At 40.8% G+C, this 16238-nt stretch overlaps 1 protein-coding gene across 1 annotated transcript in view; it reads left to right on the top strand.

Annotated features, from left to right (window-relative positions):
- The window catches only part of NAALADL2 (N-acetylated alpha-linked acidic dipeptidase like 2), an 855965-nt gene extending 846018 nt beyond the window's left edge, over window positions 1-9947 (top strand). Inside the window, 1 exon segment of the mRNA XM_066601349.1 lies at window positions 9329-9947. Within this exon segment, the coding sequence (XP_066457446.1) occupies window positions 9329-9527 (199 nt within the window). The 3' untranslated portion in view covers window positions 9528-9947.
- Window positions 9948-16238: the final 6291 nt, after the last annotated feature.

Here is a 16238-nt window from a genome sequence, read left to right on the forward strand (position 1 = left end):
TACCTAAGTTTTGATGTTATCATTTCAGAACACACACATTCTCAACTATTGAATTGCGATTGTATGGAAGAAATTTAACCAAGTTAAATAATGTAGCAATTTATAGCGCAAGGCTGTATTGAGGTTTAGAAACAGCATTAAAATCAAAAGAATATCAACCCAGATTCCTTTATATGACCCATTCCATTGTACATTGGTGTGCATGTAATTGAATCTACACCTTTCTATATCATGATACCGCCCCAGTGCTGAATGAGTACAGCATTGCAATAGTGTACAGTGCATAAAGGCTTATACTATAGACTACTGCATTTTATAAGCAGGCTAGCATTGCGGTCTTAGGTATGACTTTCAAAATCAGAGGTTAGCTGTGCTATAACAGAGATTTATAGTATCAAGGATTTATTGATTTACATCTATTGAGCATGTAGTCACTACTTTTATGAGCAGGAAGAATACACATAATTGGAGTGAGTAGCTGGATAATCACTGTACTGTATTCTCTAAATGGTAGGCGAGGAGTTTCAGAATGTTGCTCCACCCCTCTACTCTTATTATTGGGCCTGAATAAGGGTGCATTCACACGAGCATGTGTGTGTGCGTCCATAGTGTGCACAAACCCGTGCACCCACGTACGCGCACAAACACGCCTTCAATGTGGCCACCGCTGCTGCCGGCAGCTCCATTGAAAGCAATAGGCCGCCGGCAACCCCTGCACTGATTTTTGGAGAAGGGCTTGAAATATAAGCCCCTCCCTGAAAATCATCCCTGGTTTGTGTAAAAATTTATATATATATATATATATATATATATATATATATATATATATATATATATATATATATACATATATATCTGACTGAGCTTTCAGGGTTTATTCACATAGACGTTTCTTTCAACTGCGTTCTGTTCCAGTTCATAGTTGAGCAAACTTGGATGAAACTCAGACCCATCAAAATGAATAGCTTTAACGATATTGTCTCAGAGTGAGAACTCTTATCCATGTGCTAAATTAAGGCATGTGGACATACGGACATCATAGATGAAATTCCTCCACTTGGGACGCCTTATATAGGACATGAGATGAGTTAACTTACATAATCTCATAGGCTTTAATAGGGGCGTGTTCTGCCTGTGGCCCTAATAAGGTCTTTTCTTTATAAGACAACTCTGTCATCCTGTATCTGCTTTAATTGCTTAAGCGCCACCAAAGACATGTTATGTATTGTCAAATATTATGTATGTCTTCTTCTGTATGGTAAATATGTATGTATTAAGTAAATATTATGTATATTATGTATGTATTAAATATTCAATTTTTTATAGAATCGTAGGCTAAAGGATGACTGTTATTAACGGTAGTTAAACAGCAAAGCTCAGGCAATTCTTTTAACGTAATTATCTGGCGTATGTACGGAACAGGTGTTGTTCATAAGCAGATCTAAAAGACACAGTGAAATACAAACAGTAAAGAAGTGAACTGGCAAAGCTTTAGGGTTATTTATATAAATTAGCCCTTGCTGGAAATAGAATTGTTAATATACTCCAAATCATCTTTATGTCAAACTGTGCATGTTTCTGATTCCCTTTATGGGGATTCAACTGCGGTGTGTCAAATCTTTTTCACTAGTTCAGTCCCAGATGATTTGCTATAGTCTTTCCACGTGTCTATTTTTAGTGAATATTTTGTTTTCCAGGAAGCTAGCATGCAATCTAGTACAATCTGATTTTTACTTCACTTAGGAGTGAGTGCAACTAATTTTCACCCCAGTGAATACTAGGAGAGCAATGGAAATTGTTCCAGGAAAAGCTTTACTTGATAGAAAGAGAACTAAAAATGACACAGGTTTTATGATGATTTGCAATAGTTGGGCGGCACGTGTCTTCTTATGTCCTCATATACACTTAGGAGAACATAGAGCCTGTACTGCAGTTAGCAGATTCCATATAGTTCTGTATTACGGAGCTGTAGACACTTAGTGTGCTGTCCTGCAACTTTTAAGAAATGGATCCAACTCTGTTAAAATAATAGAAAAAAATAGCAGTATTTATCTTTCCTCAGACCTGGTGATCCACACTGCAGCTCTGCGGTGCTCCTGGTCTTTGTTGTGAAATTGCTACCATCTGACTGTTGCAGCCAATCGGAGACCGCAGCGGTCAGGTGCCGTTCTGCTGGCATAACCACTCACAGCAGGCAGGATATTCAAAATTAACAATTTTGGCCACGTTATTTTTATAGATTTTTTTTCACAGTGTTCACTGCTTTGGTTAAACAGCGTGCTAACTTTTTTTATTGGGTTGTTATAAAGACAACAATATCAATTTTGAACCATGACAATAAAACTGTTCCAAGCTGCTTTCTGTACTTCTGTGAGCGTGTCAGGAAATTTCAGACATTCTATGATCCTCTTGATTTGTGGTCCCACAAAGATGCCAGCTTTTACCTTGGCCTCAGTCAGCTTCGGGGAGAAGTCTAGTAGATGTTTCATCACTGTAGATTCTTAATCTAGAGCTGTGACTAATTGTTTCATAAGCCCAAGTTTTATGTGAAGAGGTGGCATCAGAATCATCTTAGGATCTACTAGGGGTTCCCACTTGACATTGCTTCAACTAACAGTGAGGTCAATACGTTCAGATCAGTCTTGTTGATGGTAGTGTTTAGTTTTGGCTCTGCTATACCAAAGGCAAAGATAGCAAGGAAACTTTGTAAAACCACCTTGAAGACCCATTGGGAAAGCAACTGTCCTGAGGTCTTCAATTACCTCCCAACCATACTGATCGTACTTCAGAACTTGCAACAGGAATTTGACACTACTGTACTCCTCCTTGAGATGTGCAGAGTGAGCCACTGGAAGGGATGGAAGTTGATTTCCATTGTGGAGCAGAATTGCTTTCAAGCTCTTGGAAGAACTGTCAATGAAAAGGTGCCAATCCTGTCTGTTACAAGGTATCCAAATTTCACTGAATAGACCTGTTATGTCATGGCAATAACAGAGTCTATCTTGAAGGGTGAAGAAGGTAGAAAACATTTGATGACATTTTCTTTGACTTGTAACTTGCACGCTATCATCCACAAAGTTACACTGTGTCAGCCTGGATGTCAGATTTTCTGCTTTAGCTTTTGTAAAACTAAGATCTCTTACCAAATCATTAACATCCTTCTGGTTTAGGGATTAGTCACACAGGTGCACTGATAAGACAACGACTCACACTGCCTCTTGATAATGAGGGGGGTGGATGCTTAGCGTACACTCTCACACATAGTGTATACATACAGGGTGCTAGACCATTCTGATATATGTAGTTCACCATGCAGACCTGCAACCTATTAATGAGGCCATAATAATTCGGTGGGTTGCCCTGCATTTCCATCAGTGAACCACATTGGTACTGCCACCCTGGGCTCCCCCTGGAGTCTTAATGCCACACTGCATGTGAATGATAGATAATAAATGCAAGGCATTGGTTGAATGTTGGCTAAGATACATGAGCCCACTAATCACTTCATGGTTCCTTGCATTGTAGTGGGTCCCTACACTAATATAAATGCATCACAGAAGGGGAAATAAAAAATTAAAAACAATCACAGAAAAATGGCCAGTACTTACTGACTGAGGAGTGCATATAGATGCATCTTCCTCTCACCATGCATGTAGCTGACTACCAAATGGAGGAGCAAATAACACCTGTGCAGGACACCGATAAGACAACCACTCACACTGCCTCTTGATAATGAGGGGGGTGGATGCTTGGCGTACACTCCCACACATAGTGGATACAGGGTGCCAGACCATTCTGATATATGTAGTTCACCATGCAGACCAGCAACCTATTAATGACGCCATGATAATTCGGTGGGTTGCCCTGCATATCCATCAGTGAACCACATTGGTTCTGCAACCCTGGGCTCCCCCTGGAGTCTTAATGCCACACTGCATGTGAATGATAGATAATAAATGCAAGGCATTGGTTAAATGTTGGTTTTGCTCCTCCATGTTTTGGTTATTTGCTCCTCCATTTGGTAGTCATCTACATGCATGGTGAGAGGAGGGAGCCCTTTTTGCAGGAAGAAGACGTCCGTACTTCAGGACGGACCACTCCCCGCAGCGCCGAAGAAAGAACCATGACCGGCAATGAAGCCGGTCACATATTCTTTCTTCCGACACTGCAAAGAGATGTCTGTCCTGAAGTGCGGCCATCTTCTTCCTGCAGTAACACGGGCGCCGATGCGCCTGTGTAACCAAACCCTTAGGTAGTATGGTCTTCTGTCATCTTTACCAGTATGGAAAGGATCAGCTGCATCTTCCCTGTCTGAGCTATTTTCTGAACACGTCTGCACACTATGCATGTTCTGTGGAGGTGTCGGAATGGGGAGATCAGAGAAATGTGGTCCCGGGGCCATAGACAAAGGAACATTTGGATACATCACAGCAGCTACATTTTTTCCACTTCGACATTTGGAGAGGTCTACCATGCAGAAATAGCAGTTGGTGCAATGATCAGTTGGCTTCCGCCAAATTTGTGGTATCGCAACCTTCATGGCTTTATTTTCCCCTCTGAACCAACTTTCAAGGGTTTTCTTGCAATTATCACAGCTGAAGTGATCACCCACAGCCATCCCAAAATATGCTTTTTAGACTGCATTCATCTTTGCAGGTTGTTGCCAAAGAGTGCTTCTTTGCCGATGTTTTGATTAACTCTCCGCATACATAACAGAAAGCATCTGCAGGATATTTACAACCTCTTGATGCCATACTTGATTCAAATAATCACTAATATATCTATAGATGTAAAAAATAAAAATAAAATAACAGCATTATATTAGCATACAAAATATGTATTCTATGATGTAATTCATCTTGACCAGGAGGCTTAAATTAATTTAAGTTAGCTAAGTGTTCCCTGACTTTCTCTGTTTATAGATGGCGGGATTTTTCTTAGTCCTTCAATAGCACAGTTAATGTTAAAGATTAGTTAATGTTGCATTACTTTATGAGAGAAAACAGATACAAGATAGGAATTTAAAAGTTTTGCCTTCTCAACATTATTTTTGACCAATTCATCATTTTCATCCTGTAAACATGTAATTATCTTTGACTTTTCTTTTGCTTTTGACATACACCCAAATCCCTTTTTATTATTTTCAGTATCTCTTGCTAGCCTCAATTCATTATTGGCTTTAGTTATTCTGACACTTGCCATACAGTTTCTGAAGACTCCATTACATTTAGATATGCTCCCCTCTTTTTATTTGATAGTACAGCTTCATAAAATATGAGATAGATATAAACAGTAACAGTATACAAATAGTACTATTATACAATTAACAATACGATTATAGTCACATATACTGTATATATATCTATATTTACACATATGTATACATTCATGCATATTACACACACACATATACTGTATATACTGTACACATAGATACACGGAGACATATATTAGACACAGACACATAGCAATACACAGGTATATACATAGAGACACACACATATATACAGCTACAGAGGTGACACACATACCTTTTCTACAGTCAGTGGGACATTCAAGCTGGCAGCCTGAGGAAGCAGAAGAAACTTCCTAGATTGTGTAACCTCTGTTATTTGCAGACTCTTTCCCGCTTCCTGCTCCTCCTGTTTGTCCTGACACATCTTTGAGCTGATGCCTGTATCAGGTCGTAGGCATCAAAAGAAAAGGCTGGAGACTTAGAAAGCAGAGTGCATAGGAGAAAGAAAAACAGGGGCAAGAAAGGGACTGAGGGCTGCATCTTGAGCCCCTCCACTGTGCTAAAGCCCTGCCTTCTCCCTCTAGCTCTACCCCCTTGTCTCTGGCTTCAGATAGTGGCTCTCACTGGCACTTTCTCATGCTGGTTCCCACCATCTTCGTTCACCTCATATCATGCGTAACAGACATTGCACCGTTCAGGACTCCTGTTACTGCCATTCCTAGGGTGTACATACACGAACCCATCCTGCCTCTTAAAGGGCATTTACATGCACATAGCTTTCCCATCTCCAACCAATCTGAATTGTCCTATGGTTATTTAAGATACCCTTTCCCACTGTAGGGTGCCTGAGCCATAGGTTGCATTACGTTCTGCAAAAGGCACTGTTTGTTCTGATTAACTTCCTAGTTTGATCCAAGCCTGATTCGCCCAGCTTTTCCATCTTCTCCTGTCCTTGGCTTATATTTTGATGATCAGTTATCTGATTTCTGCCTATACTGACCTTTTGCCTGTCTCTCCATTAGTACAAGAGTTTTGCTTATTCTGACCTAGTCCTGTATTTTAACTACATCACTGCCTATCTCTTTGATGCTATGCTATGGTGCATCTGACCTGTCAATGTCAGCTATCATTGCACAGACACCACCCTTGGGGTAACAGCCCGGAGGCTCCTGAAACTAAGACCATATCCCAATTTGAGGGCTTAAAGGGTGAAAACCCGGGCAAACATAGTTGCTGCCCTCAGGAGTAGCCCAAAGTCAAATCTGCCAGTGTCTCAGTGGGTCCACGCTTGCTGTGGGACACATTGTCTAACAAATGAATATTAAACCCTTCTTACTTCTGTCTAAAGACATACAAGCAAGACAATCCTATATTGATCTTGCAACAGTTGTATATGCATCTATGGCACAATAAGGTTTCTACATAGCACCAACGGAATGGTTTCTGTAGATATCTTTAATAGCATTAAACATAGTTTTCAGACCATGGAATCTACTTAGCCACTAAGAACACTACATTTGAGCTTGTATAAGGAAGAAACATTCAGAAAGACTACTACTGGGTCAGTGGCCATGAAAAAAAAATTAGAAATGGCTAATTGATATTTCATAAACATGCTGTATAGGCTCTTAATTTCAATTATAATATGTGTATAAGCATGTGTCCATGCTTAATTTTTCTTAAAGACTCCCAACTTCAAAGGATACAAAATTGATACATTCTGGTGTTCTCCAGTAAAAAAAACTTTTCTCACATGAGATTATATGGGTAATGGACAGCCTACAGATAGCATCGGATGGAGGCATCCATTACACAAATAACTTTTTTATTTTTATATAGAGCTAGATAATTTTGCACAAGTCGTGTCAGGATATTTTAAGCCAAGGGAAAGCTTAAAGGGGTTGTCCCGCGGCAGCAAGTGGGTCTATACACTTCTGTATGGCCATATTAATGCACTTTGTAATGTACATTGTGCATTAATTATGAGCCATACAGAAGTTATCAAAAGTTTTATACTTACCTGCTCCGTTGCTGGCATCCTCGTCTCCATGGTTGCCGACTAATTTTCGGCCTCTAATGGCCAAATTAGCCGTGCTTGCGCAGTCCGGGTCTTCTGCTGTCTTCAATGGGGCCGCTCGTGCAGAATGCCGGCTCCGTGTAGCTCCGCCCCGTCACGTGCCGATTCCAGCCAATCAGGAGGCTGGAATCGGCAATGGACCGCACAGAAGAGCTGCGGTCCACGGAGGGAGCAGACCCCGGCGGCCATCTTCAGCAGGTGAGTATGAAGACGCCGGACCGCCGGGATTCAGGTAAGCACTCTCCGGTTTGTTTTTTTAACCCCTGCATCGGGGTTGTCTTGCGCCGAACGGGGGGGGGGGCGGGGGGGATTAAAAAAAAAAAAAAAACAGTTTTGGCGCGGGACAACCCCTTTAAGAGATGGCACATCTGTACATTATCAGTCTATGATGATTTTTATAACTGTACATTATAAACATTCTGTCACCTACTTTTAGCCCTTTAGGCTAAGCTCATGGGCTAAAAGTAGATGTGCAAAGGCTGATTTAGACACAACGAGAATCGCTCAAAATTCTTGTTCTGTCTAAATGCAATGCCATTGTGCAGTTTTTGTGCACAAATCGTTGTTCGCTGAATTCTAGTTATCAGCCGGCTGCATTGATAAGATTCTCTGTGCCTGTGTCCTGCTGTGAATTCATAGCGGGACATGGGCTGTAAGTACAGAGAACACTACAGCTGTTTGTTCATGCAGAACAGCTGTAGTGTTTTGTGAGAGATAGCGGCGGTGTCCCACTGCACCTGCATAGTTGTATAGTAGCTAATTAGCTACTGTTACGATCGTGTGGGTAAGCTAAGCACGGGGTTTCCAGCAACTTGCCCTGTGCTACAAGGAGGTTGACCTGGCCCTACCTAAGCGGGGACAATTGCCCCAATAAGGGTAGCCCAGGGGTCTTCGGATCTAAGCCCTAGCTGATCCTAGGAGCCACGCACCAGAACAGGATGCATTCACATGCCACACAACAGGAACTGAACAAAAGGACACACAGAGCCAGAACACACAGCATACAGCAGCCAAAATGCAAATACTAATAGCAGATGATAAGCTGAATATAAATGCGAGGTGTTATTTCTTACATTGGCCAATGAACTTAAGCTGCAAGCCCTGGCAAGGCCCCTTGTATCTTGCAGTCCCTACACTAGCAAGACACATCTACTAGAGGGCCCTAGGGGCCAACCCAGCGCAGACATAGCAAACAAACTCAGCAGACCAAACAGACACAAAATAAATGTACAAACGGGCATGAACTGCAAGGCACAGGTCACACAGCAAGCTGCAACAGAACACAGATAGCAGGTCACACAGCAAGCTAACATAAAACTGACAGAATATAAATGAACAAACAGACATGAACCAGCACAGGGCACAAATCACACAGCAAGCTTCAACAGAGAAGGATTCATGACTGCTCACACTGAACACCAGACAGAGACTGACCAGGAGCTGGGTTTATATGTGAGCACAGACCCAGAAAATTGGCTAGCAGGAAGTACCACACCCAGCCAGCGCAATCAATTAACCCTGTGAGGGCTGTGCTGCTAAGAAGCTTAGAACTACAGATCCCAGCAGCACACATAACAGTTATTATAAAGTATGCAAAGATAATCACTCAAAACTGTCACTCAAACTGTCATTTGAACGACTTTTGAGCAATCATCTGTCAGTGTAAATGGGGTATTCTACTTACCTCCCCCATCATTCCCCCAGTGTCAGTGGTGGAAGCCACTGTTCAGTGCATTGGGAATCGCTGCTAAGTAGACCTCCCATCATAAAATTAGAACAGGCAGACTACTTAGCATGATTCTCAATGGATTGAGCAGCGGCTTCCAGCGCTGACGGGGAAGGTAAGCATAACACTTACATCCCCAGACTCAGCAAGTCACCTACTTTTAGCCCATAAGCTTAGTTTCTTAGGGCTAAAAATGGGTGATAGATTCCTTTTAATACTATATGTGTCTATAAATGCATAGAGCGTAACACAAAATTAATATTTTCATATTCTCTTTCTCATCCTTTAGAAACATGTTGTACAGATTGGATCAATCATCAACCAAGTTTTCGATACTTCAAGAAGCACAAGAGCATTATAAGATTACAAAGTCAAATGAAACTCTTATGACAGCTTTGCAAGAGGTGCTGAACTGCATTAGCTCTGCTCAGTTATATTTCAAAGAAGGTCTACACCTGTTTGAGAGTGACTTAGAAGAAAAAGACTAGCAGTTTACCTTACTCTATATCCACATAAATATTGTCCTAAATTATTCCACTAAAGGTCACATTTAATGAACTGATAAAGCTAGATTGAAATCTATATGAGACCACAAACAGTAAACCCACGCAGAGTTACTATCTTAATATAAATTTCTGCACACATGTGACTGTTATTTCATACAATGTGATGAAACAGAGTCTGAATTTCATTAAAAATTGGACAAGTGTGTTTTTCTTCCCCGATGATTTGTGAAGCAATTGTGTAGGTGTTATAATCTAAAAGTTAGTCCTAGAGATTGGGATTTTGCTTTGCATTGGATTCTGTTGCAGGTTATTCTTCTGATGAGATATTTGATAAGAAAAGTGAAGCAGAAGATTGAAAAGCAACTGACATTTCCTTAACTGAAATCCTCCACATTTATAATATTTCAGCTGCCTTCTTGATATATCTGTATGTATATGTCCCAAATAAGACCTTGTATAGAAAATTAACATTTTCACATTGGCTTATTAGGAGAATAAGGATTTTTTTTACTTTGCATTTTGTGTTATTTATTTTTAACCCCTTAATGATGTGGCCCCCCTTTTTTTCCATTTTTGGTTTTTCCTTTCCCCTTTAATAAAAAAATCGTAACTCCTTTATTTATCCATCTACGTCGCTGTATGAGGGCTTGTTTTTTTGCAGGCCGAGTTGTATTTTTCAATGGTGCTATTAAATGTACCATATAATGTACTGAAAAACTTTTTAAAAATTCTAAGTGGAGTAAAATGAAAAAAAAAATGACATTCCTCCATCTTTCAGTGCGTCTTGTTTCTACGGCGCACCAACTGCAACAAAAACGAAATGGTAACTTTATTCTATGGGTCGGTACAATTGCTGCGATACCAAACTTGCATAGTTTTTTTTTACTCTACTATTTTTTTTAAAGACATTTAAATTTTTTAAATTATTTTCTGCGCACAATAACTTTTTTATTTTTCTGTCGACGTAGTTGTGTGAGGGCACATTTTTGCAGAATGTCCTGTAGTTTACGTTAGTACCAATTTGGAATACATACGACTTTTTGATTGCTTTTTATTGTATTTTTTTCTGTGAGACAGGGTGACTGAAAAACTGCATATCTGGCATTCTTTTTTTTTTCCAGACAATGTTCACCGTGCGGAGTAAATAATGTGTTACTTTGATAGATCGGACTTTTACGGACGTGGTGACAACAAATACGTATTTTTCTTTTACGATTTAGATTTTTTTTTATTAAAGATATGGCAAATGGGGGGTGATTTACACTTTTATTACTTTTTTTTTGCAGCAAGTCAATTTTGGTGACGTTTCTGCGCCATTTGTTGGTCCATAGGCCTCAATAGAAATCGTAAAATCTGCAGCTGACTCCGCATGTTGGCATTTTGATCTAGAAAAAATTACAGATCCGCAGCAGATTATTTGTGTGAAGAATAGAGATGAGCGAGCACCAAAATGCTCGGGTGCTCGTTACTCGGGACGAACTTTTCGCGATGCTCGAGGGTTCGTTTCGAGTAACGAACCCCATTGAAGTCAATGGGCGACCCGAGCATTTTTTTATATCGCCGATGCTCGCTAAGGTTTTCGTTTGTGAAAATCGGGGCAATTCAAGAAAGTGATGGGAACGACACAGCAACGGATAGGGCAGGCGAGGGGCTACATGTTGGGCTGCATCTCAAGTTCCCAGGTCCCACTATTAAGCCACAATAGCGGCAAGAGTGCCCCCCCCCCCCGCACTGTCAGCATAAAGATCGTTCTCCTCTGCCACAGCTGTAACAGCTGCGGCAGAGAAGAACGATGTTAGCCCATTGAATTCAATGGAGCCAGCAATACAGCAGGTTCCACTGAAAGCAATAGGCTGCCAGCGATCGCGGGATGAATTGTCGGGAAGGGCTTAAATATATAAGCCCTTCCCTGCAATTCATCCAGAAATGTGTTACAATAAAAATATATACCGGCGTATAAGGCGACGGGGCGTATAAGACGACCCCCCAACTGTCACCTTATACGCCGGTAATACAGCGGAGCAAAGAATAAAAATCATTACTCACTTCACCGGGCGTTCTGCGGTGCTCCTGCAGGCTGTCGCTCCCTCCTGGTCCCAGGCAGAGCATTGCTTTCTGGACGCAGTGGTTGAAATCCCCGCCTCCAGAAACACACGTGCCTTCAGCCAATCACAGCCATTCAATGACATCATTGTCATTGGCTGTGATTGGCTAAAGGCACGTGTGTTTCTGGAGGCGGGGATTTAAAGCCCTTCGTAGAGAAAGGAATGCTCTGCCGGGGACCAGGAGGGAGCGACAGCCTGCAGGAGCACCGCAGAACGCCCGGTGAAGTGAGTAATGATTTTTATTCTTTGCTCCGCTGTATTACCGGCGTATAAGGTGACAGTTGGGGGGTCGTCTTATACGCCCCGTCGCCTTATACGCCGGTATAAATTTTTATTGTAACACATTTTTGGATGAATTGCAGGGAAGGGCTTCTATATTTAAGCCCTTCCCGACAATTCATCCCGCGATCGCCGGCAGCCCATTGCTTTCAGTGGAACCTGCTGTATTGTCGGCTCCATTGAATTCAATGGGCAAACATCGTTCTTCTCTGCCACAGCTGTTACAGCTGTGGCAGAGAAGAATGATTTGTCTTTTATATGTTCTCAATGGGGTCGGCGCTGCTGCCGCCGGCCCCATTGAGCGCATATAGAGAAGAGAACAGAAATCGCAGATCGCACATAGGTGCGATCTGCGATTTCTATGGCCTAAGAAGGATCGTTGGGGTTCTTGAAACCTAAAATAACTCCTAACGCTCTCCCTATAGCAGCTCCGGCATCAACAACACTTTCCCTGAACTATGTCAGAATGCATCTGTGGCGAGCCGCGGGAGGGGCAGATTTTAATACTCGGGTGACACCTAATTTCGCCAGCCACTCACTGCAGGGGGGTGGTATAGGGCTTGAACGTTGTAGGGGGAAGTTGTAATGCCTTCCCTGTCTTTCTATTGGCCAGAGAAGCGCGCAAATTTCTCAGGGAAGAAAATGAAAGTAACCCGAACATTGCGTGGTACTCGTCACGAGTAATGAGCATCTCGAACACCCTAATACTCGAATGAGTATCAAGCTCGGACGAGTATGCTCGCTCATCTCTAGTGAAGAAAGCAATAAAGTTAATAAATACATACAGTTGCGTATATAAACGTTCATTTCTGTTGCAAAAATACTGTGCGGAAAACATACTTGTATGATTGTTCTCAGTGAAAGAAACTAAGTAATCTTGCAGATATGATACCTTTTAATGGCTAACAAAAATACATGATGTTACAGCAAGCTTTCCAATCCTCTATCGATCCTTCCTCAGTCTAAAATGGAACTGGTTTGGATGGGGCACATATATAATATACAAACTCAGAGAGGACACCCCTCTTGATTGAAATACAAATTTTTACATACAGAAATTTGAGACTGTTTTGCACTCAAAACTTAAAACAATAGACAAAGTGAGTTGAGATGTAAATACTTAATCCGTCCATTGAGCTCAGGAATATGACAGTTTTATGATGTGTCTTATCTCTCCTTCAACCCACATGGAAGGAAATGCAGCACCACCTATTGGATTGCAACATTATTAGAAGTCAAGTTCTGAAGTTTTATGAAGTTGAAAAAAAAATGATTGGGAAGAGGACATCCCTCTTTACCTCATAAGGCCTTTCATTTTCTACTTATGCAAGAATCCCAGGCTGAGGTTCATTCCATTCTTGATGGTATCAAACATAGCCATAAATTTCTACTCTCAAATTTTTCAGTGATGCTGCGACTTGGCTCTACTGGCCAACACAATACCAAACCTTTTTTTGAAAACATACTTAAACCACGCATTAATAAGCACAGTACTGCAGCTTAACCTGACAGCGGATTTTGATCGCAGAATGTATGAGTGGAAAATGGGCAGAAAGTCTGCATGAAAAAAACCTGCAAATCCTCCCCATGTGAACCCAGCTAAAGACCTCATCATATAAATTATAAACATTTCCCATCATTAATAATCCCACTATATTGAACTAGCTGTATATTATGTAAATTAATTAATTTGTCTTAAAGTGAATGCTTCTTTTTTAATATCATGCTATTTTTAGGTCCACATTTCTTCTTAAACTTGTCATAAACTGGTGAGAGACACGTTGATTTCAGTAGTCTGTCACTTGTAGGCTAATGTTGTGTAGATTTTGAGAATTTACATGCTCCTCCTGCACTGCACAGCCAGAGAAGAATCACAATTATTCATGAGTTGCCACTAACCCAACCCATCATCCCATATTCCATGATTGATAGATTTCTCACTGTGCCTTATAATATCATGACCGGTGGGTGGAGAGAGTGGCAGCTCATGAAAAAGTGTGACTCTTCTCTGGCCACGCACTGAATGATGAACATATAAGTTTTCAAAAACTACATAACATTAACCCATTGAAATCTGTGTGTCTGTCATTATTTTCTGCTGTCCTCAGTGACAATAACATAAATAAAATGACAAGATCCCTTTAATTTCTTAATAAATCTTTACAGTATATTGTCAATTGCTCTTAAAGCACTTGTCCAGTTAGTGTATGAAAATATAACTACTATGGCCCCTACAATCCCAAGAACGGAGGCCCTTTACCCGCTTCTATTTTGTGTTGCAGGGTCATGCAGATGGCTCAATTCATTTCAATGGAGCTGACAAAAATAGCTGAGCATAGCACCTAGCTGTCTACACCATTGAGATGAATGGAGTCTCTGCCATGCATGTGCACCAGTAGCCCATTCACTTCAGATTTAGGAAAATTGGAATAAGCGATCCTGCACTAAGAAATAGGGGGAAGAGGCACATATCTCCCATTCTGGGGGTCTGTGAGGGTCCAAGCAGTTGGATCCCCACTGACCTATCAGTTTTCACCCATTCAGTGGATAGGTGAAAATGTATAATTTCATACACTAACTAGACAACCACTTCAAGCTCCCTATAGCAGTGGCTAGGGAAGTTAGAATTTTTTTATTTTATTGTTTTTCGCTTTTTTTTACTTTAACTCCATAAAGGGGTTTTAGAGCTCTGTACCTGAAAAATTGAACTATTTACATGAAAAACGGAACTCTTGCTAAGGCCAAGGTCAGACAAGCATGTGTTTTTGCACGCGAACGTATGCAAAAACAAGGCGTTGCTCGCATAAGAGGTAAAAACGTATAAACGGGCAAAGTTTCATATGCACAGCACATTAAACTTTGCCCTTTCACTGGAGCATCTGTGTTTGGAGAAGTGCAGCTGCTCCACAAAGGTCCCCTCATCACTGAAAGTGATAATGGGACTCCATGCGGGGATGAAAGAATTCCCTACCACAGCTGTCGCAGCTGTGGCAGAGGAGCACAATGCTATTCTATTGCTTTCAATGGGGCCAGCGCTGCTGCCGCCCCATTTAAAGCAATAAGATGAAGGCAACCCCAGCAGGGATTTTCCTGGGAAGGACTTGAAATACAATCCCTTCACTGAATAAAAGCCCTAGCTGCATGACATAATAATAAGAAAATAATTCACCTAAAAGTGGTGTCCGATGGGTCCGGTGCTTGGTCTCTCCCCGGCATGGTTCTTCATTTCTTCTTGTCGGTGATTGAAAAATCCCCGCCTCCTGGAAACTCTGGCTCTGATTGGCTGAGCGCAGGGACCAATCACAGCTGTGGGGACTAAAGAGTTAACAGCGGGACATTTAAAAGGTGCTTCTGGCTAGAAGCACCTTTTAAATGTCCTGCTGTAAGCAGCGGGGAAGCTTTTGGCAGCGCAGGAGTTTCCATTACCTCCTGCTCCCATAGGAGTCAATGGAAACTCCTGCAAAATGCACACCAAAAATAGTGCATGTCTTATATAAAATTTGGGATTTTAGATTAAAATGACAAATTGATGTTCTAGGGTAAATATTTACTTGAAATGTATGTTTTCTAAATTTTAGAGATTTATTAAGCATAGTGTGCACATACATTATGGTCGCTTTTGCAATATTTTTTTATTTAATTAATATTAAAAAAAAAATTTATATATATATATATATATATAATCTTTGTAAGTGATCCTGATTACAAACATCCTACCATTCTTTGCATTCACTTCTATAAATTTTTATTGTCTGAATAGTTGGAGTCTACAAAAAACAATGTGCAATCATGCCGTTATGTGCTATTCTCTTCCATCTATTACCTCTTAAACAGACTCTAGGTTAGCAAGAAACAAAAATTGATACACACAGAGGTTTTATTTATCTGTAACCATGGAGACACATAAGCCTCAAGAGGAACTGTAGTATGAGATTTTTTTTAATCAAGACAATCTCCAAATTTATTTCGCTTTTATTTCTGGTGCATTGGTGCAGTATAAAATGTCAAAGTTCACATTTCTGATCAATCCTATTAGTCTTCTTTATAAGACAGATTGTCTGCTTAATTACAGAAAAGCTGTCCGAGAAGCTGGACTGGAGAAACTCCGTGTGCATATTAGCATACTATTGGTCCCACAGGTTTTTATAATGTTTTCTGTATCATTTTACTGATAAATGACATGCTCCTGCTTTGTCTCTGTATAACTGTGGCATACATAATATAATTTGGGGCAGCAAAACTAGGCTAGCAGGTTTACTTTATTGTTATAATCAGATATCATGCTAAATGAAGTATTGTATATTATAAA

This window comes from Eleutherodactylus coqui, chromosome 1 (assembly GCF_035609145.1).
Source record: "Eleutherodactylus coqui strain aEleCoq1 chromosome 1, aEleCoq1.hap1, whole genome shotgun sequence".
Lineage (NCBI taxonomy): Eukaryota > Metazoa > Chordata > Amphibia > Anura > Eleutherodactylidae > Eleutherodactylus > Eleutherodactylus coqui.